This window comes from Parambassis ranga, chromosome 17, assembly GCF_900634625.1.
Source record: "Parambassis ranga chromosome 17, fParRan2.1, whole genome shotgun sequence".
Taxonomy (NCBI): Eukaryota; Metazoa; Chordata; class Actinopteri; family Ambassidae; genus Parambassis; species Parambassis ranga.
In genome coordinates this window covers 15,340,006-15,354,436 of record NC_041037.1, presented here as the reverse complement: position 1 = coordinate 15,354,436, position 14,431 = coordinate 15,340,006, and the positions used below count along the sequence as shown (strand labels likewise).

The following is a 14,431-nucleotide window of genomic DNA, read 5'->3' as shown; positions in this document are numbered from 1 at the left end:
TCCTCATTAGACATTACAGGTTACCACATGTTGTTTCAATGAACCCACGAGGGATTAGTGAATGTCGAAATCCAAGCTAACAATGTGAACATGTCATCCTTTTATAAGTGTGATTAAGTGTGCAAAATGATCATATGACCTCATTAAATTATTTCTAATGACGCTTGAGTTTAAACCCCTATAGCTTATTCATACAGCTACAACGACAAGAGCTGACTGAGCGTATACAGTGTGTGTTGGGGTGTTTGGACAGAAATATAACAAGCCGCCTGTTCACCTGAGAGAACTGATTGGTGAAAACGGCGTTCCACACAACAGGAAACAAAAGTCATTTGGACAGGATTAGCAGGCTGGCAAAGGGCAACAAAAAACACTATTAAAAGTGTCACATAGGTGCCTAGAATTTTCTATAATAATAAAGTTCACTTTAATATGACTAAAAGTCACAGCAAAGGGTTTAAATAAGACTCCAGTGGCGTAGAGTGGAACAGAGCCATTAGTTACACCTTTGCTTTCTCTGCTACTACAGGTCAAAATGACCTTCCTGGATACAAATTAATGGTGCAAACTTGAGGGAATGATTCTATAATATCATTTGTAAAAAGTTTTTTATATATATAAGAATTACTGCTTCCAGCCATACATTAGATTTTTGTCATGACTATTTGTATTTTGAAAAATGCAGACCATTTACCAGTTTTATTGTCCATGCTGCCGCCCGCTGCCAGTATGATAAATGGCGCAGACAACGTTTGAGGCCTCTGCAGAGCGGTGGGCGTGAGAGGAAACATAAAGGTGACTTGGGTTCACTGAGTATAACAGATGGGACCCGGTCCTGGCTCTTGCAATCTGTGTGGGAAACCAAACAGGCAGTGATAGGCCAAGGGAAACTTCCTGACTGTAAAAAAACCGTGACCTCTGTGGTACAAACGATTTTTACTTAGAACAAGCTAAAGACCAAGTAATTTAATAAATAAATAAATGGCTGCTCATTGTATGTGGAAATAACAAGGGCAGTGAATTTTCTATGTGAACATCATAGGTCATCACAGTACAATAAGACCGTGTCAAGGAGTGTCAGTGAGAATATTTTTGGTATGTGCTGTATTGACCTGTCTCTGTTAAATAATAACCAAGTTCCTACCGTTTCTGTAGGACAACACAAAAGTAGGGCTACAACTGTACTCATCTATATTATAAAAAATATATTTTTAAACCAGCTAGCAGTAGGTGTGCACCTACCAGCCTTTGTTTAGGTGACTCATTTCTGGCCATGGGTTTATACATTACAGGCAGATCGATTATAGCCAGACTTGTAATGAAAATATCATTGTTCAAAGCTTTAATCATCACCCTGTTTCAGAAACACAAGTTATCATTTGGAATGTGTCGAAAAGTCACAATTTTTCTGAGTATTTGTAAAAGAATGTTTACTGCTATGAGTAGTGGGAGTTTAGCACTCAGTTGTTTGCTGCTTAGATTTATACGACTCATAACAACGTTAGGCCTGTGACATCATAAGTTGTGTGTGTGTGTGTAAAGCGGTGTGATTAAATTTGTCTGCGTATATCTGTGGTGACTCCTCAAGATTTATCAATCACAGCATTCATTCACAGATATTGTGAGGGCTGATTCATGTGCTGGTGCAGTTGCCCTGGAGATGAATACAAACATACAAAGCTCGGCTGCTGAACAAATGATTTAGATCAGGGGTGAGCAATTAGTGTTTTACAAGGGCCACATAGACTTCCATTAAAAAGAAAGAAAAAGGAAAAAAGGAAAAGATAATATTTAAATAAATAATAAAAATTATAAAGGCTCTACCTTATAAACATAATCTTGTACTTTTTATCACTGTAACAGTCATTTGCTGTTATTCAGCCGACTGCTTACTCTGAAACTCTGTTTTCTTCTCTCCCTATCCTGTTTGTGTCCATATTTGCTTTGAGTGTGTGTTAGAGGCATGTTAAAGCGTGCTTTACAGGAGCTAACGACAGCGAAATATGTCAGCTGCAGCACTGCAGTCACACCTGTATGCGCTGTGGAGTTTCCGCACGCTTCTCTGTACATTTCAGCATAGTCGCACAGTGCAGCAGGAAAGAGCGGGCACCATTGGTAATGCTGTGTTTAACAGTCTTTTTTTTATTAATTAAGGGTGGACATTTGTGGCTGGACCGGTTTGACCCGATCTGATTTAGATGCTGCTTTGCCTTTCTGTTCTTGCTGTTTACAACAAAAGAAAAAAAACAATCTCAGCCATGTAAGATTTTCCACTGTGTATTAAAGCCAGAGCCATCTGCTTTTTCTTCTGAGACTGAGCTCAAACCTCCCTTTCACCAATCCACTCTGTATCTGTAACTAGAACAGCAAAGTCGGTAAGCCTGTTCCATCTATAAAAAAAAAATCAGAGTAGTAAAAAAGGCTGAGGTTGTTTCTTGAAGATAAATGTTGATGTCAGCAAAGTACCAAGTACAGACTGATGGTAGGTGGGCATACCACGTACACCATCTATAGACAATTATATGAAAATGTGAAGCTGATACTAAAGATCATTTATATGAGGGGTGGGCCACCATTTGCATGGTAGGGAAAATATGTCAACTTAAATGCTAAGATATTGCATTTTAAACCATAAATACAATGTCATAGTCTTAAGGATCTATTGTGCCCTGTGTACAGACAATGAGATTCAGCAACTTGCCTCACTTCTCGTTCATTTGATGACACTCCCCAAACATGTCACTGTTTAGTGGAGACACACTGATGTCATTATCACAGTGGGGAAGCAGGTCACATAGCATTTCAAATAAAAAATATTCCAATACAGAACTTTACATTTTGAGAAGCATGGACAGCCTTGTGGTATGATGTATAGGCTATGTTACAATTTAAGTGACTTCAGTAATAAAACCATGATAATATAATAATGAATAAAGTGTGAAAACACTGCACTTAAAATACAAGATGCAACTATGAAAGGATTAATCTGTTGAATTTGGTGTTTAAACCCCTTACTGTACTTCCCTGTGTGGGAATAAGATAATTAAGCTACAAATCAGCCATTTTAATACAGAAAGAGTCCAGGTTTTTATCTGGTGATACTAGGCCATCTTTGACACAAAACGTCTTCATGAACTTTAAGATCACTGCTGGGTGCAGATTAGATCACACGCCTTAAGTTGGCTCATGTCCCCACCTCTGATGCCTCTCACCGAGTTTGTGGTCGTTCATGAATCATTCAAACCTGATAATAACCATGCTGCCCTCTGCTGGCCTCAACTGAGAAAACATTGTGAAAATATATACCGCCATCTTTTGTGTAGTCTTTACAAATCTATCCAAGAACAACTTTAACAATGATGTGATTTTTTATACATTTATTTAATATATAAAAGGGTAGCAACACATGGTTTGAGAGAGAAAAAAGCATGCACCGTATATGCTGATGGAGATTCTCGTTCATACACCGTATGGATGGAGGGGAAAAACAGGAAACGCACCCAGGTAAACGTCATCACTGTGCGTCAACACTGCGCCGCCAGGTTTACTATCTCACACGTGAGTTTAAGATTTTGTTTTCTATAAACTTAATATTTATCCATCTTTTCTACAGAATAATCTAGGGGTATCTCTCTGTTTTAGCAAATATTTAACAATTTACCAAACAGTGCCATTTTATCTCGGCACATATCGAGGTAACGACTTTAATCTTTTAGCCAAACTTCGTCTATGGAATAAGACAATTTAACTTGTCACAGCTGAACGGGACAATATGAACCACATAAAATATCACTTGTGACATTGTATGAGTAATTTGCAATCAGGGGTAAATTCGGCTTGCATGGATTTCAGCTAAATATCCTTTGTTTATAGAGTGGACGAGCAGATCTATGTAAACTACTAAAACATTCTGTGAACAAAGTACGTTTACCTTTTCTGTTATTTGGTAAATCGACTCAAATAATTAAAAAAATCTGTTTTGTTCTGGTTGTCTTTGTTTTCTGACTCATCAGGATAACCTGCAGGTTTTAAGGGTCAAAACATGCTGGAGAAAACAGAGGAAAGAAAGTCCCAGAAAGGTGGAGGAAAGAAGAGGAGGCACCCTGGTGAAGATGGAGGGGGAGAGAAGAAGAAAAAGGCAGGAGATCAAGGGGAAGAAGGAGAAAAAGGTCAGAGAGATGCTGGCAGGAAGCGCCTGGATGCAATGAGTGTGGGCTATTTTCGGCGAGTCGGAGAAAGACTGGGCGAAGGCTTTGAAGATAATGAGGAGAGAGGTGATTATTTTTCAAAAGTTTAAAAAAATATGTATTTGGAGCAGAAATAAATTAAACTAAACTAACTAAATAAATGCTATTCTTCTGCATGGAATGGGGAAAAGTACACTTTCTCACTTGTTAACATATAATAAATATTAACTCCTGAATTTTAAATGATCATTTGGTGAGGTTAAAGCTGATCAGAAACCCCCCCTAAAGTTTTACATTTTTAATGCACAAATTTCACCGATACACTGACCTAGAGATATTCATGTCAGTTTGTATTGCAGGCTTGTGGCACAATTCTACCTGAAATGTACTGAGCAAGCTTTTCTGCCTCCAACTGTCCAATTCCATCCTAGTTCTATTTATAACTCCAACCACTGTTGATGCTCTTTTCTATAGAAATGTTTGTGGAGAATGTCCTCACAGAAGTAAAAGGCAAAGCAAACCTGGTGGCGATGGACCGCACGGGAAGCATCACTCTGCAGCGGCTGCTCCCACTCTCCAGCCTTGAGCAAGTGGGAGAGGTGCTGGCTGAACTAGGCGGAGAATCAGGCTCAGAGTTTAAGGCTGTTTGCTGCGACCGATGTGGGGGCCATGTCGTAGAGAGCGCGGTCAGACAAATGTCCAGGTGGGAGTCATCACAGAAGGATGCGTCTCCCACCACAGAAGAAGAAGAAGAAGAGGAAGAAGAGAGCTGTGGTGTGCTGGAGGCCCAGGTGTTGTCTTTAAGTCAGGTGGTGAGAAACAACAGCGCTGAGTTCATCAGGCATGTTCACGGCTCACATGTGGTCCGGACACTCTTGCATGTGCTGGGAGGCTGCATCGGACCGCCACGCACTGAGGCCCGCCCAGGTATGCATGTATGGTAAAGTAGCAGTGGAGAAGGGTGACGTTTATAACCGTGTGAGAAGTGACAGTAGAGCAGGATACCACAAACACCCATGAAGTAGTATGTTTTATGATTTGGCTGCGATTAGAGACACTGTAGTTGCAAAGTTTTAGCTCTTTCTCTTGCATACAGTTTTCCAAGTGAGCACCATTTAAACTGTGCACATATAACCACTAGTAGCACTTCATTATAAGATACCCACACATGCACAAACTACTGTCAATGGAATACTTTGATGCTAAAATAAACTTAAAAACATAATAATTAATAATTTTTAATATTTTAAAATTTTTTAATTAATAATAATTAATAAATAATAAAACTATTTCTGTGCAGATTCCTCTGCATTTTTGGATAAATTGCAGCGATAATCATATCCCTGGGAACTAGAATTCTCACTGAATGTAAAAATATGTGTACAGTCAGTTAAAAGTTGCCTGACTCAGAGACGTTTGACATAAATTGCAGCAATTGGCTGCTGAGGGTTTTAAAGCACCTTAATTGCACCCATGAGCAACACTGGCTCAGGCTGACACCAGACAGATAGAAAGCTGTCTGAGGGGCTGCTCACCCCTGATAATAAGTGATTTCACCTGTTCAGTGTGATTTTTCACTTTAGTGTCTTTATCGGGAAGTAATACAGGAAAAAAAAATAAAGCCTTTGATCTGCTGGCTTTGTCAGTGCTCATACTTGAGGCAGTGTCAGAACCTCTGTACCCAGAGGCATGTTCTTTTTAAGCTTGCATTCGTGTCATATTTTCTCCTTTTGATATTCATGTTATTAACCAGGTGCCAAAGAACGCAATGTTGCCCCTCAGCTGACAGACTTTGAGATTCCAACCTCGTTTTGGTATGAGCTGAAAAACCTCACAGAGACCTTGATGGAAAACGTTAACTGTGAGTCACCTTTCATCACACCCGAACAGTTACCTGAATGTAGATCAGCTTTTTCATGGTCATATTTGTTGATGAATGTTGATTGAAACTGTGTTTTTTGTGTTTGCTTTTTGTCTCACATTGATTGTTTTGAAAACTTTGCATTTAAATAGTGTGACAGGAAATGAAAGATGGCTTCCGAAGGTTGCTAAAATCTGAGCGTTCTTGTCATATTGCATTTACTGCAATTGTTGAAAAAGCTTTTATACTTATTTATTTAGAGTCCAAATCTACCCAGATGTCCGCTGTGCTGCCTCCATCTTGTAGTATCCTGACACTTCTGACATTTTTCTAGCAATCTGAACACCATTATGCCCGTTTTATTGCAAGTGATGACTCACAGCAGACTGAAAGTGCCTAAGGGCAGCCTTTGAACAACGCACCGTCTAGATTGTGTTTAGAATTTATAATGATAAGCCAACTTCGCAGCTATAATATCAAAACAAAATAAATGGGAAGTAAATACCGTAGCCTCGGCAAATGTACATTCTGTAAAAACAATATTGTAATATTTCAGGTAAAACTGCAAACATGAGGGTAGGGGCTACAGTTCACCTGGTAATTATTAGAAAAAGACTTAAAGTTTTTTGCACTTTCCTTAAAGGTCTAATCTACATACGCATTAATCATGCAGGTAGTATTTTAGCTTGAAGTGTGTATGTTTGTGCAGAATATGCTACGCCTCGCTGCAGCAAAATTCAGCTTGTTCAGAGAGGCCTTCAATTTAACAAACATGGATGTTAGAATCAACAAATCTCTAGCTTTTGATGATAACCTTGAATAAACAATCTTCTTAGTCTGCCACAGGGCACCTTTAAATTGCCAGGAGGACTGAGAAGTGTCTCTGTTCTTTCTAGTAAGTGTGACAGACGCTGTTGCCAGTGCAGTGTTCCAGACTATGCTGACTGTGTGTCACAGAAAACGGCCCAAGCTCTGTAAACAGCTTCTCAAACGCATCATGGAGTATCTGATGAGTCGCAGTTCTGCTCCTGGAGTTAGGTTGGAGTCCCAACTTCTACTTTGCTTTTATCCAGAAGTGGTTCAAGAACCTGTTTAACATGTTTTTCTCTCTTTTTGCCCCCCTGCAGTCCACTTCTAGTTTTTCTTAAAGACCAGGCCTCCAGTCACCTCTTAGAGACAATCGTACAACTTTCACACAAGTCACTTCTTCGAGACCTCTACAAGAACCATCTCAAGGGTCAGCTGGTTGACCTTGCCCTCCATCCCATCGCCAACTTCCCCATACAGAGACTAACTGCAGCCTTGGCCAAACACAAGCTGGTAGGTCCTACCTTATCATTGAGCAGATAGCAGTACTGCATGGTTTCCTCCTTCCTGTGTCTTTCTCCACAGTTCCCGAGGCTGTTCGACGAGCTTGTCCAAGGTGTGGAAGCCATCTTGGCTGCAGGTCACATGGGTGTGATTGTCCAGCTGGCAGAAAGCTGTGCAGAGAGCGGAGAAAAACAGGATGAGATGATGCAGTGCCTCCTCCATGTAAGCTTTGTGTGTAATTGAAGATCTCCACATGGGTCTATGACTCGTGGATACCCACAGTGATGCTGCATAACTAACCATTTGATTTGTTGATAACCTGCTGCTTCACAGGCTTTCCACTGTGCTGAGCCTGGATCTCGACACGTCAGCTGCCTCCCTCTCTTCATGTCGCTGCTCACGTATGAGATTTATTACCACTCTGACACCGCAGAAGGCAACATACAGACAGAGGTAAACAACCAAAGAAGTCTAATCAAAACTGTTGCAGCTGGATTTTAATTTTAATTACATTCTTGACATTTCATATATATATATATATATATATATGTCATATTGAATACCAATGATGTGATGTCAGTACTTTATGGGTGTGTTTATAGGTTCCACTTACCTCTATCTGTTACCATGGCTCCCGGCTGGTCCAAGCACTGGCTAAGTTTAAGGAACGCTCACTCCTTCTCAGCAGCCTGCGTACTCTGAGCCCTGCTGACCTCCTCTCTATGGCTTCTGACCCAGCAGGCAGTCATGTCCTCCAGGCTCTCATCACCACAGCCAGTGACAAGGGCAGAGGGAAGATCCTTAAGAGGCTGGAGGTACATCTGCACAGACATGCACATGATAAGCCCAATTTCATGTTTTCTTTAAATGTTTACAATATTTGTCCATCCAGGGTCAGTACGTCCAGATGGCCTGCTCTAGGTTGGGCAGTCGAGTACTTGAAGCTGTGTGGACCAGTGCTTCTGTCAGTCACAGGCAAAGCATTGCACAGGAATTAGGTAATAGTGACAGGAGTTTCCTCTAGCTTCTACACATTTGTTTTATCAATATTCATGACTCACACCCCTGCTTCTCCCCCTCTTCCAGTTCCAAGTGAGAACCAGCTGAGGTCAGACCAGTTTGCTCGGCACGTTTGGGCCAAATTTGCCCTCTCCCACTTTGTACACAGAAGAGCCCACTGGCAGGAAATACAGACTGGCGAGTCAAAAAAGCGGAAGCTTTTTAGTGACATTCTTGAATGAAAAGAACATGCTTGACTGACTTGTGTAATCTTTGAGTGTCTATTTGTCACAGTGTAACTGAATACATAATGTCGGAAATTACTTCCTAATCTTGTGGTGATTCTAGTTTAGGTGGTTCTTTGTACTGTAATGTAAGCTGCAGTATGGCCTGTAGGGGACACTGCAGGAACATTTATTCTCATTTTCCCCATGGTCCATGTCCTTACCTTAACAGAACACTCACATAAATGTGAGAATGTAAAAGTCACTGAAACACTGCTAAAGACACTCTGATGCTACACCAGGTTTTTAAATCATATTTTATTGTGCTTGCCTTGCTAACACTGTAAAACACTGCAGGGACAATTTATGGCATTTGGTGAAAGGAACATCTATCAGAAGACTTCCTCCTGGTGGGTCTGAAAATGATTCGAACATCTTTCAAGCTATAATTGATTCTTCAGTTCATCTGAATGTCAGGCTTCCTCATAATTCCTTAAAGGAAACAAACAAATTCCGGCTGTTTGAAAATCATTGAGCGCCGCAGCAGTGAGCAGCTTTTGTCGCAGGCTTGTTGGAGACATTTATTGATTATAAATTGATCTGAAGAAGGAAGGCCTTTATTTGGCAGGTGGTATGGGACTGAAGCAGGAGTAAGAGGATCAGCAATGCTACACAGTACATGGAATAACAACAAAGAACACCATACCCAATGGAAATAACGACTGAGTAGTTGTGCAATTTTCAACTCCCAAAATACAAACATTAAACCCAAATGTGCCAAATAATAGTTGCTGTGTTAAAATAAGGGAGTACATTTTGTATTGCTTTTTTCTCTCAGCAATGTAAGCCACTATCACCAGAGCATGATTAAATTTGCACCTTTCTATGGTATTCAACGAAGATAGAGATAGGATGCGTTATGTTTTGGTGCTTAAGTATTTGCTAATCTATTAGATATGATCATCTATGTCAGCTGTTTCTCAACCCTTTTATTTGCAGTCGCTGCTGGGTAAAGCTTAGAAAAAGCTAAAGCTTAGAAAAGAAATGATGGCTTGGGTTTTAAAAAAAACACATTTCACAACTTTAAATAAACATTACACAGTAAACACTTCTCATATGCCACAAGCCTCTATACATTTTGTCTACACCCTAACTGAAAAAGAAAAAATGTCACTCCAAGTATTTATTAGTTCCACAAACATTGTAAATATGACATAAACTGTCTTGTGCGAGGGTTACTAGCTTCTTCCTCCATAATGTCTGGGCAAACTCTCCGCCAGTAAGAGGATTTACTACCACAACGACTGTCATGGAACTATCAAACGTAGTAGTACACAATACAGCCAGCTTATCAACAACATACAGCGAATACTCTTAGCTAATGCAGTGTTTCTGCAGTTGTCATTACAAAAGCGTGATTGCTAAGTACATTAGCGGTTAGCGCTAGCTTAAGTTTTCTTTTCTTTTGTCACACACATGAGAAACAAACATAAAACATGGCAAAACATATGGAAAACATTTTAAAGAATAATATGTGGCACTTGTATACTTCTCTCACCTCTAAATGCATCAGAACACGATCTGTTGTGAATGTTCGTGAATGTTTCTTCCATCCAAGCTGGGCTAACTTCCGGATGTCGTAAAGCGCCATTCTGCCGTAAATTCAGCACCACAGGCAACACTGCCATCTACTGGTGAAAATGGAAATCGCCCTACAATAAAAGTAAACAAAATAGGATTTCTCTGTGTGAAGGTGGGTGTTCAAGGTATTTGAGTGATAATAACCAGAAAAATAATCACGGTGGGGCCAAGTTAATACTACAAACTTATACACAGCAACTGTGCTGCTTATTTTAGTCCACAATATGTCTAAGTATATAGAATTGTCCACACTGAGCAAATATTACACTGAAGATCTGAGACTTTACAGCACAATTTATAATCACTAATAAGCAACAAAATCTAAGAATCCTTGTTGAAAAAAAGGGCTGTTATATTTTATTTATTTTTTGCTCCACTTCTGTTTCTTAGTGCACAGAACTTTATTATCACATTTTGAATTGCTATTAATCCACATTACTGCAAATGTGGGACACACTGTGTGGGGAATTCAGCCCGTGATGAGGTTTGAGATTTGTCCCTTTTTCAACCTGTTATTACAATCACCTTGCCTAATGATTCACTTGTCTTCTTTGCTTTGATCACACCAGTTTTAATTACATGTGCTTCACTCTCAGCGTGATATTCAGGCTATGGTCTGGCCCATTCTCACTCCCTTTTTGTTGTTGTTTGGTTATTATAGCTTTGTGCCTGTATAATCGTCCCTGTGCACTCATGAGACAGAAGCAGAAGAACAATGACATTTGGGTTACAATGAGCCATTGCTCCTTGAAAACAAATCACATGAATTCCCCCTGGGATTCAGCGTCGCTTCTTTCCAATGCCACTCCACATCTGGCCACACTATAGTCTGCAGCCTCCACCTTGCCCATGGTCTTTTCCCCCCCTGGTACCAATATTGCCTCTTTGCTTATGTGCCTATACACCCACACCTCAGGAAAATATGCATCTCATTAGTTATGCACAGTGCTCACTGAAAATAGTCTGTCTTTGGTGCAAAGTGAGGAGTAAGTTCGACAAGCTTTCACTGGCACACAGTAGGTGGTAATTCCTCTTTTGAGCTCTCTCTCCGTCTTCCCTGCTTTTCCACTTATTCTTTTGCCCGAAAAAAATCACAGTAAATGCCCACAGAATGAGTCAGCGACAGAGAGACAGAGAGAGAGGGAGGATATCTGTCACGATTTGAGAGACTGATAGAGTGTCACAGAAACAAATCTATTATTTTGTTCTTAGTTCCCTCTTCTTTTTTTCCCTGTGTAGCTGCCAAACATATGTTATTATCTGACAGTTATCTGACCTGTTTAAGTGTGATTAAAATCCTTTATGTGCCTTTTTTACTTCTCTTGAACATGCTGTATAAATTCCAGTTTGAAAGTCTTCTCCGGTGCTTTACTACTACTGCAAGGAAAAAGTAAAATCAAACAAAAATCCTCCTCCTTTCTCAAAATCAACATAAATATAGGACATTTGAGATGCCAAAGGACTCTAGGACTCATCGTCTCCTTGACAACGGTCTCTAAGCAACCATTACTCCTCAAAGCATTTCTCCAACCCCGTCTCTCCCTCTGATTCTCTCCCTCTCTCTTCAACCCCTCTGTCTCTTTGCCAGTTTGCCTTGCTCTCAAGAGTCCTCCCATGTATCCACTCCACATAGTTACTGTACAAGCCTCAGAACCTGAAAGCCGCAGCTATCTGATGTGATCTCATGTGATGGTGGTCGTAGGGTGAAGCCTGAGGTGCTTCTTTACACCTGCTAAAAGTAGGGTGGAGCAGAAACAGATCCAGCCTGGCAGATGTTTTCATGGTTATTTATAGCACTTTAAAATCTAAACAGTTAACTAAAAGGCTGTTGTTTCGATCAGCAAGTTTTGGAGACCTGCCACACACATGGCAACAAATGTACAGACATGCTTAAAGGTCAATTTCTTAAGACTGAAGAACTAAAAAAGACCTACGATTATCAACAGGAAAAGAAGAAATAACAGATATGACTCCATGCTGAATATATGTTCAATATGGTGCGTACTTGATTCTTATCAGTCAATTGGGCATATTGCTGCCATCGAGCATTTCTAAAGAGGACATCAGGCTAAGCTGACCATGGCTATAGACGTCCGATTTCTGCTCCCACGTGTATTTTATACAGGTAACGAGCCCTCTCAGCTCGTTACCTGTATAAAAGACACCTGTCCACAGAAGTGATCACTGAAGTTAGCTTGCTAACCAGCTAGTGATGTATACTTCCCAAAGGGATTAATAAAGTATATTCTATTCTATAGGCTGGAGTCCTACTGGGTGCGACTGCACCCTGTTCCAGCTGAGCTGGTTCTTGGTTGCTATTCAGAGGTGGATCAATTCCCATGGCTGATCATGTAGACTTCGTGCAAAAACACTTTTTGTGCTGAATTCAAGTTTGAAATGTGCTAACAAGAAAACCTGCTGGAGGCAAGTGAGGAAGAGGAAGATTGCTCTGCCACACTTTTACATTGCTTACCTTCTCTCCCCAATAAATATACAGGAAATTCTTTTGCCCAAGGTTACAGGTTACACATTCAAATACAAGCGTATGAATACAAGTGCAAAAAAAATCTAAATCAGTGAAGAGTAAGACCATTACCTGTTCTTCCAGCTCTTCCCCCTTCAGAAACAGGAGGAGTTCTACAGTCTGAAGGCCACTGGCAGGAAGGACCTCCTGTGGCGTTCTGTGCTGCTCTTCAGTAGTCTCAGTTTACTGCTGAATGTGCTCCTGTAGGACAGCAGTGTGTCACACAGGAGGGGGTCAGACATGTTGTTAAGGATGGACTTCATGTTACCTGGTAGTTTCCATCAACTAGGCAGCATGATTAATAATGCTGTGTGGTTGGAACCAAGTCTGACAACACAGTCAATGACTGTGACCGAATTTGGCTTTAAATGTATTTCTCCTGAGCTGGAGTCCAGCTGTTGTATTAATCCATGTGATTCTCTCTGCTGTTCTGGTGCCTGACTCCACATCCTTACAAACTGTTTAAAAATTGCTCCTTCAGTGTTGTCTTGTGGACTGTGGAGCCATAAATAAGACATGTAGCTGACTTATATCTTACTCTGACTACTTCAGCTAAGCAGAAACTACACATTTATTTTTAGCGGTTTATTTCTTTGGAGGGCGATACCCCAAAGATCACCACAGTGTTTTTGTTTTTAGACCAGACTGCAGGTATGAGGTAACCGTTTCCTTAAACTCTTTCTGTCGTGCCTCCTTATAGAAGCCCTCAGACAGATAATAAAACACTGTAAGTGTGTTTTGCTGCTCCTTCACTGTTCTTCAAAATCCATCTTACCACTGTATGAGCTACATTTCTTTCTAAAGTAAACCTCAGCAGCCCTTATGGTAAAAAAAAAATACTGAAGATGTCAGAGTTCCAGAACGTATTGTGATTCAATACAAAACACCTTTTAATAACAATTTTGGTTCCACCTGTGTGTAAAAGTGTTTCAATTTATGGCCAGTTTCCAAGAGTAACATACTGTCTGAATGTAATACGGTTTTGTACTGTAGTTTGCAATGCATTATGGGATGTTCCAACGTGAAGCTACAGCACACAGCTAACAACATGCTAATGCAAACTACAGTATTAAAAAAAATGCACAAGGGAAAATTTAGTCCTCAAACTCCAAATCACAAGATGGTTTGGACACATTTGTTATGTTTTAAAGGACCCAAATGCAGACATGAGAACAGGCCGAGGTTAGAGTAAAAATGAGCTTTTAATAATGAAAAGCCAAAATCCAGAACTCAAATCCAAATCCACAAGACAAAGGGAAAAGAAGCAAAAACCAACCAAACTCGAACAAGGAGAGCCAAAGGGAGGACAGGAGGACGGGAACACACTGGAGGACTCAGACACTAGGAAGAACATGCAGGAGACGACACATGGGTGGACAAACGATCCGACCAGAACAAAGAGGAGCACAGGACTTAAGTAGACACACACAAGACACAGGTGAACACAATCAGGACGGAGCAGGAAACATGGGGGAAGTAAAACACTAAGGAATACACAAAGAGACCAGATTTTCAAAGTAAAACAGGAAGACAACAAAACCAGAAACACATCATGAAAAACCCCAAAACCCAGAAAACACAGGATTCATTCAAAGACAAAAACATTCATTCAAAGAAACAACAACAAAGAACTCAGGATCATGACAACATTGGAGCTTAGATGGTTCAATGTGTGCAGCAAGAT

General features: G+C 40.4%; 1 protein-coding gene across 2 annotated transcripts; it reads left to right on the top strand.

Annotated features, from left to right (window-relative positions):
• The first annotated feature begins 3,480 nt into the window (after nucleotides 1–3,480).
• nop9 (NOP9 nucleolar protein) lies at nucleotides 3,481–8,681 on the top strand. Of its 2 annotated transcripts, XM_028427556.1 has the most exons (11): nucleotides 3,481–3,558; nucleotides 4,014–4,274; nucleotides 4,662–5,114; nucleotides 5,941–6,048; nucleotides 6,945–7,086; nucleotides 7,176–7,368; nucleotides 7,441–7,581; nucleotides 7,693–7,812; nucleotides 7,962–8,174; nucleotides 8,252–8,357; nucleotides 8,446–8,681. In XM_028427556.1, the coding sequence occupies exons 2-11, from the start codon at nucleotides 4,043–4,045 to the stop codon at nucleotides 8,598–8,600; spliced, it is 1,863 nt and encodes a 620-aa protein (XP_028283357.1). In that variant the 5' UTR covers nucleotides 3,481–3,558; nucleotides 4,014–4,042; the 3' UTR covers nucleotides 8,601–8,681. The 2 variants fall into 2 exon arrangements, with proteins under 2 accessions (XP_028283357.1, XP_028283358.1); XM_028427557.1 differs by lacking the exon at nucleotides 3,481–3,558 and having other exon boundaries at nucleotides 4,003–4,274.
• Nucleotides 8,682–14,431: the final 5,750 nt, after the last annotated feature.